Here is a 20,270-nt window from a genome sequence, read left to right on the forward strand (position 1 = left end):
TACTAACAAATCATGATAAATAACATACTCATCTCAATTTACATGAGTATTTTAATGAACACATCAATTCCAAAATATGAAAATGTGAAAACTCTAGGTGACTTCTACAGTATATAACCTTCACTGGGGTTTGTAATAACAAAATGCATTCTGTCACGTATATCTATTTATATATAAAATATAAGAATATTTCCATGCATTTAATATTCTAGGTTAGCACAGAGCTACTATGCACTATGTCACTGGACACCTAATTTACAAGTTATTAGCTTTTTAAGTACATTTTGAGGTGAACGTCTGGTACTTTTGAAAATACTGAACATATAGCACTAGATAAAATCAGACAAGCAGCGTTTACACTTTTCTACATAGCTCTGCCAATGCATTACAGCTCCCATATTGTAGATCTGCCACATTCTTGAGCAAATTGGCTAAAATGGCTTGTTGCTGTGGCAGGCCAAAGTACCAATGGCCATGGAATTTATAAAAACAGGAAAGAAAGCTTCCCCTGAAAGCGGTGCTGTTTCAGTCTGCCAGACAAGGCACTACAAAGAAACTAAAGTCTTTTTAGAAATTGGTTCAGACCCTCTTTAGATGGATCTGCCTAAAAACCATTTCAAAATCAAAATATAGAAAATCAGGTTTCTGTTCATAGGAGAGTCCCAGTAGCACAGCCTGCTTCCTTCCAGGTGTCCCTTCATCTGAGAAAAGTGTAGGGTTTATATATTCCCTTATTTCTTAGGCTGCCTTGCTCCACATTCCCCTGTACCCTTAGATCTCAAAGAAAACTACCCTGAGAACGAAGCAACTAATCAGACAAGAGAGGAGACTTTCAATTCCTCATGCAACTCCCATATAATCATTCAGCTGTATGGGTTTTCTTCCCAAGCAACAACTTGCCTCCCACTTTCTCTCCCTTAGTGACTGTGTCTCCTTTTCCATAGGTATATTTTAAGAGGCAGAATCTGGAACAGGAATCCTCTGGCCCCGGAGGATTACCTCACAAATCTTAAAGTGACAGTACATTGTGTTACAGCTTTATAATGTGTCCATCTACTAGAGACTAGAATAACGTCCCTATACTCATGGACTCCAACAAATTCCAAAGCTTGCTAAAAGACAGCAGCACCCCACCCATGTGACGAGGAGTTGGGGACCTAGTGAAACATTACCATTCTACACTGGCCATGGCCTCTGATATGCTGACCCCCAAAAGGTCCTTTCTCCCCATTGTTCACACAAATCTCCTTGGTTGTCTGACACCCTGTGCTGGATGAAGGGAGGGATGGAAACCCAAACACCAATGGTGGAAAACAAAAGTTGATTCAGGCAAAATGAAACATAATGAATTCCTCAAAGCCTTTGCTGAGGCTGTATTACAAGCTAAGAAAATCTTCCTACTGGGCTACAATGAGGCTGCCAAATCCCACCCCAGGAGTTGTCCTGGGTAAACCACTTCATTAATTCTGAATACCTTCAACATGCATCAGATTTGAGAACCAAGCACTATGAAGAACTATCATACACATTCAGGAAGGTGTTTCAAACAGCATGAGTCCACTCTGCCTATACTCTCTAACCAACAGCCAACCTGCATTTACAGAGTTCAGTACTTTCACTCCTAAAGAAGTTCTGGAAATCCTAAAGGAGTCTCAACCCAAGATTTGTGACTCTGACCCTTCCCTTGGTGACTTGTGAAACAGAGTCACAAACAACTGGTGCCACTCCTGACAATAGGCAATGCATCATTCAAAGAAGGAATGTTCCCTTCCTCCTATCACTCAGTAGTCTGACCAACACTGAAGAAACACACCTGGATACTTCAGTCCTAGCCAACTACAGCCCAGTGTCAAACTTCCCATTCCTGAACAAGTTCACAGAGAAACTCACAAAAGACCAACTACAAGCTTATCATAGAATCATAGAATATCAGGATTGGAAGGGACCTCAAGAGGTCATCTAGTCCAACCCCCTGCTCAAAGCAGGACCAATTCCCAACTAAATCATCCCAGCCAGGGCTTTGTCAAACCAGGCCTTAAAAACCTCCAAGGAAGGAGACTCCACCACCTCCCTAGGTAACGCATTCCAGTGCTTCACCACCCTCCTAGTGAAATAGTGTTTCCTAATATCCAACCTGGACCTCCCCAATTGCAACTTGAGACCATTGCTCCTTGTTCTGTCATCTGCCACCACTGAGAACAGCTGAGCTCCATCCCCTTTGGAACCCCCCTTCAGGTAGTTGAAGGCTGCTATCAAATCCCCCCTCATTCTTCTCTTCTGGAGACTAAACAATCCCAGTTCCCTCAGCCTCTCCTCATAAGTCATGTGCTCCAGACCCATAATCATTTTTGTTGCCCTCCGCTGGACTCTTTTCAATTTTTCCACATCCTTCTTGTAGTGTGGGGCCCAAAACTGGACACAGTATTCCAGATGAGGCCTCCCCAATGTCGAATAAAGGGGAACGATCACGTTCCTCGATCTGCTGGCAATGCCCCTACTTATACAGCCCAAAATGCCGTTAGCCTTCTTGGCAACAAGAGCACACTGTTGACTCATATCCAGCTTCTCGTCCACTGTGACACCTAGGTCCTTTTCTGCAGAACTGCTACCTAGCCATTCGGTCCCTAGTCTGTAGCAGTGCATGGGACTCTTCCATCCTAAGTGCAGGACTCTGCACTTGTCCTTGTTGAACCTCATCAGGTTTTTTTTGGCCCAATCCTCTAATTTGTCTAGGTCCCTCTGTATCCGATCCCTACCCTCTAGTGTATCTACCATGCCTCCTAGTTTAGTGTCATCTGCAAACTTGCTGAGAGTGCAGTCCACACCATCCTCCAGATCATTAATAAAGATATTAAACAAAACCGGCCCCAGGACCGACCCTTGGGACACTCCGCTTGAAACCAGCTGCCAACTAGACATGGAGCCATTGATCACTACCCGTTGAGCCCGACGATCTAGCCAGCTTTCTATGCACCTTACAGTCCATTCATCCAGCCCATACTTCTTTAACTTGGTGGCAAGAATACTGTGGGAGACCATATTAAAAGCTTTGCTAAAGTCAAGGAATAACACATCCACTGCTTTCCCCTCATCCACAGAGCCAGTTATCTCATCATAGAAGGCAATTAGGTTAGTTAGGCACGACTTCCCCTTGGTGAATCCATGCTGACTGTTCCTGATCACTTTCCTCTCCTCTAAGTGTTTCATAATTGATTCCTTGAGGACCTGCTCCATGATATTTCCAGGGACTGAGGTGAGGCTGACTGGCCTGTAGTTCCCCGGATCCTCCTTCTTCCCTTTTTTAAAGATGGGCACTACATTATCTAACTGGAACTCACATTCTAGATTCAGCACAATCTGGATTCAGGTCAGGACATGGAAATGAAACTGCCTGGCATTGATGGATGATCTTCTTCTGTCAATGGACAGTGGACGGATATCCACTCTCACCCTTCTGGGCTTCTCTACAGAATTCAACACTGTTGACCATGAGATTCTGCTGTATTGCCTGAGGGAGGTGACTGGGATCCAGGGTATGCATTAACATGGTCTGAGTTCTTGCTGGAGGGACCAATGAGCAGTGATGGGAAACTGCACCTCCACCACTAGACCTCTCAGTTGTGGATTTCCACAAGGATCATTTCTCTCTCTCTGGTCCTTTTCAGTATGTACATGCAGCCACCATGTGAGCTAATCGGACAATGTGGATGAAAATGCCAGCAGTATGCTGATGATACACAGCTCTATCTACACCACACATGACCACATCACTACCACCAAAGATGGCCTTGGATGAGATCACTGCAAGGATGAGGAACAGTTGGCTGAAACGGAATCAGAACAAGACAGAGGTGATGTTGGTAGGAAAAGAAAAAGAATTTTGAAGAGTTTACAGCTATGGTGCAGTCTCTGTTGGTGGAAGATAGCACAATCGGTTCATTTAGCCCCTAGTCTAGCAGTACTCTCAGATTCCTCATTGACACTGAGCTCTCACATAGCAACATGCATGAGTAACACTTTCTGCCATCACCTTTTGGCTAGAAAACTCTGCCCCATTCTAGCAGACAAAGACCTGACCTTGGTTATTCATGCTCTTGTCACCTAGTAACTGGATTACAGCAATGCAGTATTCCTGGGCATGAATCCTTCATCACTTAGAAAACTCCAATTAGTTCAGAATGCTGCAGCAGATATTCTGAGCAACACAGATTACTACAAACATAAGAAACCTGTCCTCTACTCTCTACTGAGATGGTCAAGTTCAGTATCCTGACAAAAGGAAGAAAGGAGAGAAGCAGAATATGGACTCTGGACTTCAGAAAAGCAGACTTTGACTCTCTCGGGGAACTGATGGGCAGGATCCCCGGGAACCTAATGTGATTGGGAAAGGAGTCCAGGAGAGCTGGCTGTATTTTAAAGAAGCCTCATTGAGGGCACAGGAACAAACTGTCCTGATGTGCAGAAAGAATAGCAAATATGGCAGGTGACCAGCTTGGTTTAACAGAGAAATCTTCAGTGAGCTTAAACACAAAAAGGAAGCTTACAAGAAGTGGAAACTTGGACAGATTACTCGTGAGGAGTATAAAAATTTTGCTCGACCATGCAGGGGTGTAATCAGAAAGGCCAAAGCACAATCAGAGATGCAGCTAGCAAGGGAAGTGAAGGGTAACAAGAAGGGTTTCTACAGGTATGGTAGCAAGAAGGAGAAGGTCTGGGAAAGTTTGGGACCTGTACTGAATGGGGGAGGCAATCTAGTGACAGATGAGGTGGAAAAAGCTGAAGTATTCAATGCTTTTTTTGCCTCAGTCTTCACAGACAAGGTCAGCGCCAATACTGCTGCACTGGGCAGCACAGTATGGGGAGGAGGTGAACAGCCTTCAGTGGTGAAAGAACAGGTTAAGGACTATTTAGAAAATCTGGACATGCACAAGTCCATGGGGCCGGACGCAATGCATCCAATGGTGTTGAGGGAGTTGGCTGATGTGATTGCAGAGTCATTGGCCATTATCTTTGAAAACTTATGGCTATTGGGGGAGGTCCTGGGCGACTGGAAAAAGGCAAATATAGTGGCCATCTTTAAAAAAGGGAAGAAGGAGAATCCAGGGAACTATAGACAGGTCAGCCTCACCTCAGTCCCCGGAAAAAATCATGGACCTCAAGAATCAGGTCCTCAAGAAATCCATTTTGAAGCATTTGGAGGAGAGGAAGGTGATCAGGAGCAGTCAACATGGATTCACCAAGGGCAAGTCATATCTGACCAACCTGATTGCCTTCTATGATGAGATTTAACTGGCTCTGTGGATATGGGGGAAGTGGTGGATGTGATATACTTTGACTTTAGCAAAGCTTTTGATACAGTCTCCCACAGTATTCTTGCAAGCAAGTTAAAGAAGTATGGATTGGATGAATGGACTATAAGGTGGATAGAAAGCTGGCTAGATTGTTGGGCTCAATGGGTAGTGATCAATGGCTTGATGTCTAGTTGGCTGCCGGTATCAAGCGGAGTACCCCAGGGGTTGGTTTGGGGGCCGGTTTTGTTCAACATCTTCATTAATGATCTGGATGATGGGATGGGTTGCACCCTCAGCAAGTTTGTGGATGACACAAAGCTGAGAGGAGAGGTAGATATGCTGGAGGGTAGGGATAGGGTCCAGCATGACCTGGACAAATTGGAGGGTTGGGCTGAAAGAAATCTGATCAGGTTCAACAAGGAAAAGTGCAAAGTCCTGCACTTAGGATAGAAGAACCCCAGACACGGCTACAGGCTGGGGATTGACTGGCTAAGCGGCAGTTCATCAGAAAAGGACCTGGGGATTACAGTGGATGAGAAGCTGGATATCAGTCAACAGTGTGCCCTTGTTGCCAAGAAGGCTAACGGCATACTGGGCTGCATTGCCAGCAGAACGAGGGAAGTGATTATTCCCCTCTGTTCGGCACTGGTGAGGCCACATCCAGAGTATTGCATCCGGTGTTGGATTACAGAAAGGATGTGGACAAATTGGAGAGAGTCCAGTGGTTGGCAACGAAAATGATTAGGGGGCTGGGGCACATGACTTATGAGGAGAGGCTGAGGGGACTGGGGTTATTTAGTCTGCAGAAGAGAAGAGTGAGGGGGGAGGGATAGCTCAGTGGTTTGAGCATTGGCCTGCTAAACCTAGGGTTGTGAGTTCAATCCTTGAGGAGGCCATTTAGGGATCTGGGGCAAAAATCTGTCTGGGGATTGGTCCTGCTTTGAGCAGGGGGTTGGACTAGATGACCTCCTGAGGTCCCTTCTAACCCTGATATTCTATGATTCCTAAGGGGGGTTCCAAAGAGAATGGAGCTAGGCTGTTCTCATTGGTGGTAGATGACAGAACAAGGAGCAATGGTCTCAAGTTGCAATGGGGGAGGTCTAGGTTGGATATTAGGAAAAAACTATTTCCCTAGGAGGGTGGTGAACCACTGGAATGGGTTACCTAGGGAGGTAGTGGAGTCTCCATCCTTAGAGGTTTTTAAGGCCTGGTTTGAAAAGTCCTGGCTGGGATGTTTAGTTGGGGTTGGTCCTGCTTTGAGCAGGGAATTGGACTAGGTGTCCTCCTCCAACCATAATATTCTATAATTCTATACTCTGGCTTCTATTAGAATTACAAATCAGGTTCAAGGTCTCAATCCTCATCTTAAAAGCATTCCATGACCTGGGCCCTGGATATCTGAGAGTATATCTACACAAACTGCGGCAGTGAGCCTCCCAGCCTGGGTTTACGGGCTCAGACTAGCAAGACTTACACTAGTGCTCTAAAACAGCTGTGTACAGAGCACTTTGAAGTTGCAGTTCAGGCTGGAACTCAGGCTCTGAAACCTAGGGAGGATAAGGGTGGCTTCAGAACCCAAACTCCAGCCCAAGCTGCAATGTCAAAGCACTGTTTACACAGCTATTTTTAGAATGCTAGAATCATACCCGTTAGCCCTAATCTGTCAACCCAGGCTGGTAGGCTCATTGCCACAGGATGTGTAGGCATCATGTAAAAGGCCATCTAAAGCTCCATGATGAAGACTGTGGTCAACAATTAACGCTCCTCTGGCACAATGGAACGCTCAAGAATAAGAGTAAAGCTTGTATGTGCAGGGGACACATCTCTCTCTGGGGAAAGTCCGAGACTGTGGAATGAAGGTCCCCAGGAACTAAGGACCATCACAAAGCTCGCCACCTTCCATTCCATTTCTTTGACCTTGCCTTCTCTTACGTAAACACACAGCAACAGCTACATTTGTATTAAAAAAATAAAAGATGCTACCAAAACAAGACACTCCACTGCACATGCTCCTCCCCCTGGAGAGAGGATGAGAGAATAAACAACACATGACAGATGTGTAGTCACATTGCTTAATGCACTATTAGAAGGTGCTCAGATATCACTGTGATGAGTGCAGTATGAAAACCTGAACAGAATAGAATAGAATGCTCATTGTACCCTGAGCTAGACTTTGAACTGTCATCTTTAGTAGCTGATTCATTACCACATGTATCAATGTACCACTGGTGCATAAATTATTTGAAGTTTACTCTGGGCAGCCAACTGACACCTATTCCAGGTACATTTCATTTCCTTCAGTATAATCTAAAACAATTTTAGTCTTGGGCCCTGGTCCTGCAAACACTTTCACACATGAGTAACTTTTTTCAGCAGAGTAGTTACTTGTGTGTGTAAGTGTTCGCCAAGTCAGACACTCAAGAAAGCATTGGGAGACTGAAAATTATACATTGGCTATAGAATCAAGGATAAAAGATCAATATTGTAACATTCGCCATCACCCATGAAGCAAAATAGATTGTGGTTGCTCCATTTGTAAATTCACTCCTCTTTATTAGTATAGCACTTCTACATTATGTGATGTAATGCCTTCTGGGGATAGAGGTCCTCTAATTGTGACTTCACTGGGATGAAATGCAGCGGTTGAAGGAAACCAGGAAAAGGCAGAATTACAAAACCCCTCTGCTTAAATAGTTTAAATTATAACAGATTTATAAGTATCTTTAGTATCAATTCCTAAAGGAATCATAAAATTAGTGCTGAGAAGTTGGTTCTTCTATCATTTTTAATGAGGAGAAATGCACTATGCATACTTTAAAGAGCCCCATGGAAAAAAAATCAAACCCTGATGCATTATTCAAAAATACAAACATTTTTTAATTCAAATGAAGCATCTAGAAAAAGATGTGAAAGGACTAAACCATTTGATTTTTCAGTTCCCATATGCCACATATTTGGCCACAATGTTAGGTGGGGTTAGTTGCATTTTTGGGGGTCTTTCTATACATTTTTCGGAATTATTTTTAATTTGGCTTAATTAAAGCATAGTTTTGAGTATTTGCTGTAGGGAGTATGAATTTCTTGCATAGTGAACTGCTGCTTGATATATATTCCTTGCTAAGTAAGACTTTTTCCAGTTCTCCTTTATACAAACATTTTCAAAGATTTTACAGATTAGTTACTCTAATGAGCGTGCAACAATTTCTGCATACAGTGTGTTGCTATTTAAACAAACTAATTGATGCACTTATATTCCAAAAAAGTGAAATAAACACTAGGAACCAGTACAGACGTCCCACACAAGGTTCTATGACTATGGAAGTCCTGAATTAAGGGTCAAATCCTGGTCTCATTGATTTCTCTCCTCCTCCCTCATCTCCACAGTACTGGAGTGTTTCCTTTGAGCTCAATGGGATTAGGATTTCACCTTAGTGGCTTATGTTGCATTTAGGTTCTTGTATGTGCAGTCTGCATTGATGAGAATTTTAAGAAATGACACTCAGGTCACATCTATTTTTTCCTGTATGAAACCATGAAAAAAAATGGAACTCTTCGTCTAATTTCATCATCACACCTCAGAGAAAAGGGGGAAAAATAAAGAGGAAAAACAGTGAAGTCTTTAAAAAAAATCTTTTTGCTTTGAAAAATCTAAGGCATTATTGAATAGATTCAAGCTACAAAACACTCCTATGATAATAGATATTCAGATTCAAGAGCTGGACTTGAGCTACTGTAAAGATAAGGCAATTTGGATTCTGCTCTCCTCAGGCCTAGCCCATAGTTCAGAGGTCCTGAAAGCCACAGCTTTGGTTCAGACTCATCTAACATAACATAGGTAATGGATGATTATTTTAAAACATTATTTTTACATTCACAACTACAATCAGCACTACTGCAATGCTATAATAAAGCTACTCTACATGTCATAGAATGAACAATGGTCAAGATCTCTCCCTGAATCAAGTAGCATTACGTAAAGTCAAGTGAAATTAATGTACCTTTTTGGCTTGGAAGTACCTAAAATACTGAAAAGCAGATAACCAAAACTGGATAATTGGTGAACTGGGCACTCACAGTGTTAAGTATCTGTACTATAAATAAAGTATTATAAAAGCAAAGAAACAAGGCACAAATCCTATGAAACTATAAAACTCGTGTTCATAATATGAAATGTTTTATGTACGCTAGCAAATTTAAATAATTTTAAGTAAACAAAGCTTTTAAAAATATCAATATTAGTTTGCCCAGCTACCAAAATTTATCCTGTAGAAGAAAACTATAAATGGATACCTATGGAACATTTTAATTACATTTAGCTCCAAACAAACTTTTCACCAAAATAGCAATGTTCAAAAATGTGAATACCAGCCAGGTACTAAATAATTAGCACCGTTCAAAATTCCCATAGCTGCAGATGGATTTTCCAACATGAAACCCTTTTGTATATATAGCAACCCTAATAGTAGAACAAAGCACCTAACAGATACAAAAGCAGGTTCAACTACAGAATCTTGTAGTTTATAAAATCACTCCAAATTTGAACTTCACAAACAGATGCTAATCTCAACTCTCCGCTGCTGGCAAGTAGTTATTGTTGTACAATTGGAGAGCAGACTGCTCCTAAGGGAAAAAGCAAGAATTACTTGTACTTTCACTGATAGCCAAAAGAAGCTATTTAGGTCAGTTTTACATGTGGTGATTAATGCTGTTCACAGGAGACCTTTTAACTCCAGTGCAGGATATTACAGACTAAATTAATAGTGACTAGTCATTAATCAGAAATATTTGAGACACAAAACTTAACTTTGATTTTTAGATTTCTTGGTTAACACATTCCTTTGAGGATTTACACACTATTTTTATGCAACATTATTAATGATTATTATTATTATTATAGTAATTTTACCAGGTAATGCCTCTAGAGGTTTTGACACTATACATTTGTCCTGATGAAGTGCCTGGATATAATTCGGAAACACTCAATGTAGCTTCAAGACAAAAACAAAGGCAAAATGATTGCAGAACAATCATGTTCCTGATGTTTGGAATTTACAAGATTATGGGCTTTATTAGTACCATTTTAAAGGATGTCAATCATGTACAGTATGTGCCTACTTCTAAATTGAATTACATATTATATGGCATTCTATATTTTATTAGGGTTTTGCTTTTTTATCATTTGCTATATGCTGCAGTCTCCAACCAAAAAAATCTTGCAAAAGGTTTGCTGCATCAGATTGTGTTTTATTATGCTGATAAGAGATTGCAGAGTTTTGGATTATGCAAGTAAGCGTCAGATAAGAATCCAAACTTCTGGATGCTTAACCAAACCAAACTCAAATTTGAAACCTTTTGAGGTTCAATCACTAATAGCAGAAATCACAGGCTTCTCTACCCTTCTCTCCATTCAAAATTGTGTGGAAATTTACCTTTCTTATTGATCTTTATGAAGATTAGGGTGTTGATCTTGATAAGAAATCATTTAGCAGCCTGAATAGGAAGTTGCAGTACATTCAGTCTGCACTATTTATGACTAACAAAGGATGAAATTTACACCAATGGAGAGAGCTTGCTCAGACCCCTATGAACCACATATTAAAGCCTGAAAAGAAGGATTAACTGGTAGAGAGGGCCTTGTGCCAACACTTTGCAGGAGAATATGGTAGGGTTACCATACGTTCGGATTTTCCTGGATATGTCCGGCTTTTTGGGCCTCAAATCCCCGTCTGGGGGGAAATCCCAAAAAGCCGAACATGTCCGGGAAAATAGGGACATGCGGGGCCAGGGGTGCTGGGCCGGGGTCCGGGGTGCTGGGCCAGGGGCTGGGGCCAGGCCGGCGGTGCTGGGGTGGGTCCGGGCCGGCAGTACTGGGCCGGCGGTGCTGGGCCGGGGGCTGGGGCCGGGCCGGCGGTGGTGGACTGGAGGCCGGGGGTGCTGGGCCGGGGGCCGAGCCGAGCCAGGCTGGAGACGCCAGGGCTGGAGGGAGCCGCTCAGTTGGGGGGGGGCAGACTGCGCCGTGCCTCCTCCCCCCACCCCTCCCCCAGCTTACCTGTTGCCTGCTTCAGGCTTCCCGCAAATCAAATGTTCGCGGGAAGCAGGGGAGGGGGCGGAGTTGGGGTGGGGACTTTGGGGAAGGGATGGAGTTGGGACGGGGGGCATTGGTGGGGATGGGGGCGGGACCGGGGCCTCGTGGAGTGTCCTCTTTTTGGACACTCAAAATATGGTAACCCTAGAATATGGGTCTATGGGTATGTATCACCCATGATGAATAAAAAAAAATAGTTTATTCCTCCCAGCAGGTTAAGATTCCCAGATAAAACACTTTATTAAAGTGAGGTTAATGTTGGAAAGACCAGATCAGTATGAATACATTTAGAGAAACTCAAACATTAGAACGTATAAGGAGTACTTGTGGCACCTTAGAGACTAACAAATTTATTTGAGCATAAGCTTCTGTGGGCTAAAACCCACTTCATCGGATGCATGCAGTGGAAAATACAGTAGGGAGATATATATATACACAGAGAACATGAACAAATGGGTGTTGCCATACTAACTATAACAAAAGTAATCAATTAAGGTGGGCTATTATCAGCAGGAGAAAAAAAAATGTTTGGAGTGATAATGAGGATGGCCCATTTCCAACAGTTGACAAGAAGGTGTGAGTTACAGCAAGGGGAAAAATAGCATGGGGAAATTGTTTTTACTTTGTGTAATGACCCATCCACTCCCAATATTTATTCAAGCCTAATTTAATGGTGTCCAGTTTGCAAATTAATTCCAATTCTGCAATCTCTCGTGGTATAGTGAAGCATACCTTTTTAGGGTATAACTAGAATTAGGTGGTGGAGGGACTGGGGAAGGATAGTTTAGCTAACATGTTCACTAACTTACTCTGACCTACCTGTTAGTATATAGGCTTGTTTGTTAGTATGAGATAGAATTTTGGGTTTGATCTTTTGATAGTCTTATTTCTTAGGCTAATATGTGTGAACAAAGACAATGTGTGTGTTGCTTCTGCCTAGTCAGATGGGTTTGTTAGTACAATGGGAACAGATAAAGGATAGAGCAGTTAAATTGTTACAGGGCATGGTGGGAGTGTCTGAGTGTGACAAAGTGGGAATGTTCTTAATGTTTTCTTTCATTACTGGGTGGGTGCGTGTGATGCAGTAGGGAGTGGGGAGTATTGACCTGGGAAGGTTGCAGGGAAGTTTTACTGGGAATGTCTGCATTGGGGATAGGAGACTTTCCTTGAGGGAAGATACCTGAGCATGTAACATGAGAACCCAGGAGGGGGGTTGGAGATCAGGTGACCTCCTGGCCCGGGAAAGAGACAAAGGGAGAGGAGGGGCTGGAGAGTTCAGTTTTGGAGCTGGCTGGGAGAATGGAAGGGAGGTCAGACAGACCTCCTGGCCTCCCCTGACCCTCCAGAAGACCTCACTAAGGGGTCCTGTTTGGACTGTGTTCCTGTCGTCTAATAAATCTTCTGGTCTACTGTCTGACTGAGAGTCACGGTGAATCGCAGGAAGCCAGTGGTGCAGGGCCTTGTCTCCCCCAAACTCCGTGACACTGAGCACACGTTAAGTTTGTCTCAATCTCTATCTCAAGGCAAGGTCAAGCAACCAGTCAGGCAGGGCAAGGAGGGATTGGGGCAGGGAAGGTATAAAACACTAAAAGACCAAAGGAATGCCTGTCCCTGACTTTAGCACAACCTTACTCCTCACCCCTCCCATGGGATATGAAAGGGGTGGGACTGTGGGCGTGCATTGCAGGTATATTTGGGCCTGCTAAGGAGGAGGAGGAGGTGGGAAATGGAAATGGGAACTGGGACACAGGCAAGGCTCTGTGGCCTCAGAGCTGGGAAGGGGAACATGGGGTAATGCTCTGCAGCGTCAGATCTGGGAACGAAACATGGGGAAACAGACTCTGCCGGTATGTAGAGCTATGGATATGCTTGTTTGGAACTAACCCTAATAAACATTGCATTGCCTGCACTTCGGACTTCTGGTCTTCTGCTTTCTGTCTGCGTGACAAAAACCAGGGAGGGGGTGAAGGGAAAGCCCTTTAACACTACCTATGATCTTTGTCTTAATGTAGATGCAGGTTACCATCTTTACCTCTATTTAGCTGGTTGAGATTTACCTTAGTTTACACTGCAACTTGACTAGTTATCTCAAGCGTAAAGATGTTTGGGTCTACAAATAGCCTGTGAAATACTCTTAACTCCTAATTCTGTACTCCTGTACAGACCCTTAGTGATTCCAATCTACCATATTCATTTTTGTGCCTTTTCAACTATTTTGTTAAAGGAGTTTATGCTGTGTCAAGGATATTTCATGAGAATTTTAAGATCAAACCCTATGGCTCACACTTTGAATGGCCACTGCATTTCTATGAAGGTGGAGTATCAAAAATGGTAATACAGAATTTGAAAATTAGAAGTTTTGTCTTTCCTGTGGCTGTATTTGACAATAAAAAAGTTGGAGTTAGCACAACCACTGTGCAATAAAGAGTAAATTATTGTAGTTTTTGTAATTACTTATTAAATTAAATACTATTTTAAGGTGGGGAAAAGGTATTTCTGAGATTCTGATTTTCTCAGGGTATAAGATAGTTTGGGTACCTTCAACATTCATTTCCATATTTCCAAACTGTCTCCCACTTTCTGTTTTTACTATAGTAATTTGTTCTAAAACTAACTCTGATGAACAGTACATAAATATGCTAAACCTGCTATTATTCTAAATAATAAAAATATACATATTTTAATAATATATATTAATAATAATAATCAGAAATAAAAGGCTGATTGCTGGTGCTGTTCACAGGTACCCAGTGCAAGTAATCATGCAACAAAGTGAACTGTTTCCTGATGAAACAAAATTGGAAGTGGGTTAGGAGAAGGCATCTTCTAAAAGAGGTGGGGAATGGGACTGTGGCTTCTAAAGTTTGTACAGTGTGGAGATAATACTCTCTTTCCCTACCTGGTGGAATAGATAGGAGGGATGGCCTTTTCCAGATGAGTTATTGCCAAATAGTTTCCAGATGTGTTATTAATAAAGTTGTGAGCTAGTTAAATCATATTCCTGATGTCTTGCCTTTCTTTCTGGGGTGTCCAGGCCAAAGGTAGCTGGTAATACATGCTCAATGTACCTGAGAGGAGTTAGGGTTGCCTGGTGTCTGGTTTTCGACCATAACACTTGGTTGAAACGGGATCCTGGCCACTCCGGTCAGCACTGCTGACCAGACCGTTAAAAGTCCGGTTGGCAGCACAGCGGGGCTAAGGCAGGCTACCCGCCTGCCATGACTCTGCACTGCTCCAGGAAGCAGTGACATGTTCCCCCTCCAGCTCCTACTCATAGCGTCATCCAGGAGGCTCCGCATGCTGGCCCCACCCAAATCGCTGACTCTGCAACTCCCATTGGTCGGGAACCACAGCCAATGGGAGCTGAAGGGCAGCACCTGCAGATGGGGTAGCACCCCAGCCTCCTGCCCCAGCCCAGATCCCCCTCCCGCACTCTGAATCCATCAGCCCCAACCCAGAGCCCCCTCCTGTATTTCCAAATCCCTCATCCCCATCCCCACACCAGAGCCCCTCCTGAGCCCTGAACCCATCATTTCTGGCCCCACCCCAGAATGTGCTGTCCCAGCCCAGAGCCCATCCCCCCTCCCATACTCTGAACCCCTCGGCTCCACCCCAAATCCCAGATCCCCCTCCTGCACCTCAAAGCCCTCACCCTCTCCCATACCCCAACCCCCTGAGCCAGCCTGGTGAAAATGAGCAAGTGAGTGAGGGTGAGGAGAGTGAGTGACAGAGGGACGGGGGATGGAGTGAGTGGGGGCAAGGCCTCAGAGAAGGGGCGGGGTCTCAGGGGAGGGGCAGAGCAGGGGCGGGGCAAGGGTGTTCGGTTTTGTGTGAGTAGAAAGTTGGCAACTCTAAGGGGCGTTCATGCTAACAGCAGAGAGTGCTGCTAGCATTGAACCACTATGAAAATAAGCACCTTTAAAAATTGCTTCAGTTTTAATAATGCTAGGTGTTATATAATAAAAGGTAACTTTTAAATATATATTAAAATGATGATGACTTTTTTCCCCTTTAACAGCATTATGTCATGTCATTCAGGTGCATTGCATGAACATTGTTTTCAATCATTTTAATTGAGTACTAGAACAGAGGCATACAGAATGCTAGTTAATTCTTTTTATTTATGTATTTATTTATATAATTTCTGATTAGACTAGTTAAGAAGTACTTTTCTCATTAACAAGATCAATTTCTGTGGAAAATTTAATAAAATACATTGTGATATAGATGGACCATTAATCTCCTTCCACTGAAGCTTGACCTTTGGGAATTCTTTATCTCTCTCTCTTAGAAACAATATGTTAGAAACAGTGTTAGAATCTTTTCTGTGTTTTAAAAGAAAAGAAAAAGAGCCCCAATTCATCATACAGTAATTAATTCAGTTTTATAGAAAAAAAATACTTTGCAGACCAACAGGGAGAACAAACTGTTGGGCTATAGAAGTAATTTTTACTGATGGACTAATCAAAAGATTAGTTCAGATAAGGAAGAAAAATGTGGCTTCTTACTCAAACAGTTATCTGAAACATTTTGGTCGTTCAGAGAGTGCTGGAAATCATGCAAGAACAGGTTCTTTCATCAATATTTTTTTGACTATTTCCTGCTTTCAATTTGTCTATAAATACTACAAGTAGAGCATTTTTTTCTGCAGAATTTTGGCAATTGAACTTACAGTTCTGGGTAAGACCACCAAATGGATAATGTGGGAGAGAAAGAAATAACAACAAAACAAGGAAAAAAATAACTTTTTCTGTCCTTTTTCTGTTTCAGTTAATTTTTTATTCAAAATTGTGGCCGATGTTTCAATCTATTTTTATGAGCTGCTTTGCCAATCCTCAACAAATTGTCTACCGTGAACACATTTGTTCTGTAATGTTCCAGAGGAGAGCACTATATTCAGAATAAAACCAGGCATTACAGGGACACCTGTTTATTTAAAGAATAAGAGAGAAAAAGACAAGACAATTATTTTAAAATGCCAACTAATATTGCAAGCTATTATTGACAGAGGAACAGGTTAAACTTGGGATCTGAGTCTTATAGTAGACTTTCAATTTAGCATGCCTGAATTATTTGGGATAGAAATCAGTGTATGACAAATTTAAAGTCATCTGGAATGTTAAAAATATCCACTGTAATCTGAAATCCTAGGTTTTTGTTTGTATAACAGATAATTTCAGTGAATTCAGGAAGTTCTGAGCTGACGGGAGTGTTTGGGAAATCAGTTCTGATTTCTTAGAGGTGTGTGGGATTTTATTTGGGGGTGAGGTTGTTGTCTAAGAATTTTAATTAAATAATGCAGTCTCAAAAGCTTAGTATGATTTTAATAGATGAATTAATGTTCACTTTTCTGTTATTCTAAAACACAATAATAATGATACAAAATAATCTATTTAAAAAGCACCTCTCCCACTCAGAAGTGCTCAGGGTGCCAAACAATAATCATAAAACCTATTTCCCATTAACTAACAAAAAGAACATGCCAAATTCCATAAAATTACAAATAATGTGGGTAAACAAAAAACAAAACTATAGAACAGCAACCATGATAGTAATTTAAAAAGTGAAGAGAGAAGAAATGAAACAGATTTCAGGAGGAATGGAGTTCCACACCATAGGGGCTACCACAACCAAAGCGCCATTTCAGGGGCAATGGCAGAATCCCTTAAGCTCGAGGTGGTATGTGAGTACAAAAACAGGTGAGGGCTCGAAGAGGAGGTCTTGAATACAGCCAGGGCCAGTCCCATTCAGAACTTTTAAAAACCAAATTAAAGGCTAATTTAAACTGAATTCACCATTTATATGCAACCAATGTAAAGAACGCAAAATCAAGCTGAATATAATCACGGTAGCTCAAATCCATGAGGAACTGTGCACCTGCATTCTCAACAAGGTGCAAGTAGAAGATCAGTCGTGCTGATAGATCCAGCATAGCAGGAATTACAAATGTCTGACTCATATAAATTGGAAGAAGGAATATTTTCATATGGCCAGCCTAAAAAATAATGCTTTTGCTCCCCAACCTTTACAGTTGCCTCTAAAAACATCTCACCCATTTTTTCTTTAAGTGAAAGAAAACCAACCACTATCTAGGCTTCTCCTAAGACAGCCTGTAGCTCTACAATATTAATTTCAACTGGGTTTCTCAGCATGGGAAGAGACTCTGACATTCAGACTTGAATGTCAGCTGTTTCAATCTCTCTGTGATACCGGAGTCAAATGGATAAGTGGCAGAATTTTTAAGGCCGGAATCCTGCCAACGCGTAATGTATTTACTTAATTTTAAACATGTGAATCGTCTCCCTGAAGTCAATGAGACTAGTCATGTGATTTAAGTCAAACAATGCTAAACTTTAGCAGGATAAGGACCTTCAGTTTAAAGATAGTTATTCAACACAGTTTCAGTCTCACCATTGCACCCTTACGACATTCACATGCTTTTTGTATAGATACTTAAGTAATTAATTAATATAGTTCCTGTAGGCTGGTTAGACAAGCCAAGCCATTATCACTGCAGATTAATTTATGGTCAGTCCTTCCAATTTGTATGTGAAATTGACATTTTCAAGTTAATCCTTTCACTTTCATCCGCAACTATTTAGTCTTTTGAAAAATGCTTTTCCTATAACCAGGCACTTCACAAATTATTCATTCTATTTCTTAGAACTTTGAGAAATCAAAGATATGATTAATCCTAAAAATCAGAGACAAAAAGCCAATAGCTAGCCATTAATAATTACACTCTTTTTGAATTAATCTCATCAATATGGTACATTTAGCAAAGAGAGTGACAAAAAGCAAAAAAAAAAAAAATCATTTTTCCCCCGATGATATTTCTGAAAGCAGCATTAGTCAGGAAAGCAGTTTTGCAGAGTTATTTTGGACTATACTCCCCTGACTTTTCATGGGACTGAGAGAAGAACTATCCACAATATCATATACTCATGGGTAGTTATGTGACATTATGCATGAAAGCAATGCCTCCAGAAATCAATACTTCAAGGAATTGCATTACAACTGCAGGGGTGCGTGTGCATGTATTTCAACATCTTAAAGTCCCTTAACCAACTATTCCCAGTCTCACCATTTTTACATTGATTAAAATGAAGGGGCACTAAATACTGCTAGTGTCAGGCACAGCATGGACAAGCACAGTACACAACTCTTTGCCAATGAACTTCAGTCCTAATTTGCAAGACATCTACTTCTCCTATTTTAGATATCTCTCCTCAACAGTATCTCCTTAACATTATTCAGTGCTGCTTTTTTTTTTGTCAACAAATGTCTGCTACTTATCCAAGCTAAACCACCAAACTCAATTCTATTTGTTTCCATAGATGAAATGCTCGAACATCCGTCAACCCATTCGACAATTTGTTTGCCTTTAGACATCGCACAGAAACTGCATGTTACATCCCAACACCCACACTGGTCAGACTGAGAAAAGGAGAAAGATGCTCACTCCACTGATGAATTCCTCTACATTGTCCCGGGTAAGATCGTTTTTTCCAAACCCTCTTAAATAGTGGTATATTACAATAACCAGACACTTTTATATTAACTTCTCACTTTTATATTAACTTCTCACTGTCTGTTGGCTGATTTGTGGGCATCACAAGTATTTATAATTACAAAATGTCATTGTGGATTTATAGTTAAACCCCAAAGCAAAAGAAGTCTTGCAGAGGAATTTGGATTAAAGTGCAATAAACTCTGCACTTATAATCTTACACTGAATCTTAATTACTCACTGAATCATAAATATGTATATTAGATAAAGTACATATATATGATTTAATATGATGTGACTCAGAGATCAATATTAGGATGACACACCAAACTCAACTAACATTGTCCATACATTGAGAATCTTGTAATACACATTTTGTAAGTGTTCATTAACCAATGTATAATAATAATAATATTCTTATGGCAATTGTGCAACACATTTTTTATTGAAACCAGGCATAGTGGTGGCAAAACACTAATGTTCTTTCATGTCTTTCAGGGTAAACTTTAATATCATTATCAACCATTAACACAAAGGATGACATCAGCACAATTTACTGAACAGCATGACATGATTGCTACTTACCTAGCTGGGTCTCCTGAATCATCAGCTTACTTTCCAAAGGGTGCAAAAGCTTTGGTGGTTTATCTGTTAGTGGTGCTGGGGGGAAAAAAGCATACATATATCATTATTCTGAATATTACATATTATACAATAGTGTTTGATTTTTAACTATGCCAGCTAAGATATCCCTTAATTTGTGTGCATTTTTAATTAAATAATGTACATCCAGATGTTATGATGGGTACGTTGTTTTCTAACTGTAAAATAAATACAGCATTGACAAATAGCATTTTTCATACTCAAGGTACTATTTAGAACGTGTCATAAATTTTTCTGATCAAAAATATTTATCTTTGTCAAACTTTTCACAAACATTTATCGACATCATAGAAATTTTCTGTTTTTCAGAAAAAATCCATGACAATTTTATAGATGTTTAATAATTATTTTAATGAAAATTGTGTATGAGAACGTATTTGTTTACTGAAACCACAATTTTCAGTAAGCAAAGATGTTCAATAATGATTTCCAACACAATTTTGACAAAAATTTCAATTAGAACATTAATAAAAAGATCAATGACACTTTTAAGCAAAGTCAGAAAATGGGTCAGTTCTTGAAATCTGTGAAATGGAAATAGTTTACAAGTGTCAAGATTTCCCACAAAAGTGTTCTTTCATTTTTAGTCTCCCCTAGTACTACCTTAGAGCAGTTAGACTTACATTTAGGCATTTTCAAGATAGGCAGTAAGGTCTGATTCTGTAAGTTTCTATAAATCTCTTCCAAGGTGCTATATGAGCAAAGTCAGTGAGAGCTGATG

The 20,270-nt window shown here is 41.1% G+C and overlaps 1 protein-coding gene across 1 annotated transcript in view; it reads right to left on the bottom strand.

The window, feature by feature from the left end:
• The window catches only part of IL1RAPL1 (interleukin 1 receptor accessory protein like 1), a 1,127,404-nt gene that overhangs the window by 221,587 nt on the left and 885,547 nt on the right, over positions 1–20,270 (bottom strand). The window contains exon 6 of the mRNA XM_034754902.1: positions 19,472–19,546. Coding sequence (XP_034610793.1) covers positions 19,472–19,546 — 75 coding nt within the window. The remainder of the gene's footprint in view (positions 1–19,471; positions 19,547–20,270) is intronic.

This window comes from Trachemys scripta, chromosome 1 (assembly GCF_013100865.1).
Source record: "Trachemys scripta elegans isolate TJP31775 chromosome 1, CAS_Tse_1.0, whole genome shotgun sequence".
NCBI lineage: Eukaryota > Metazoa > Chordata > Testudines > Emydidae > Trachemys > Trachemys scripta.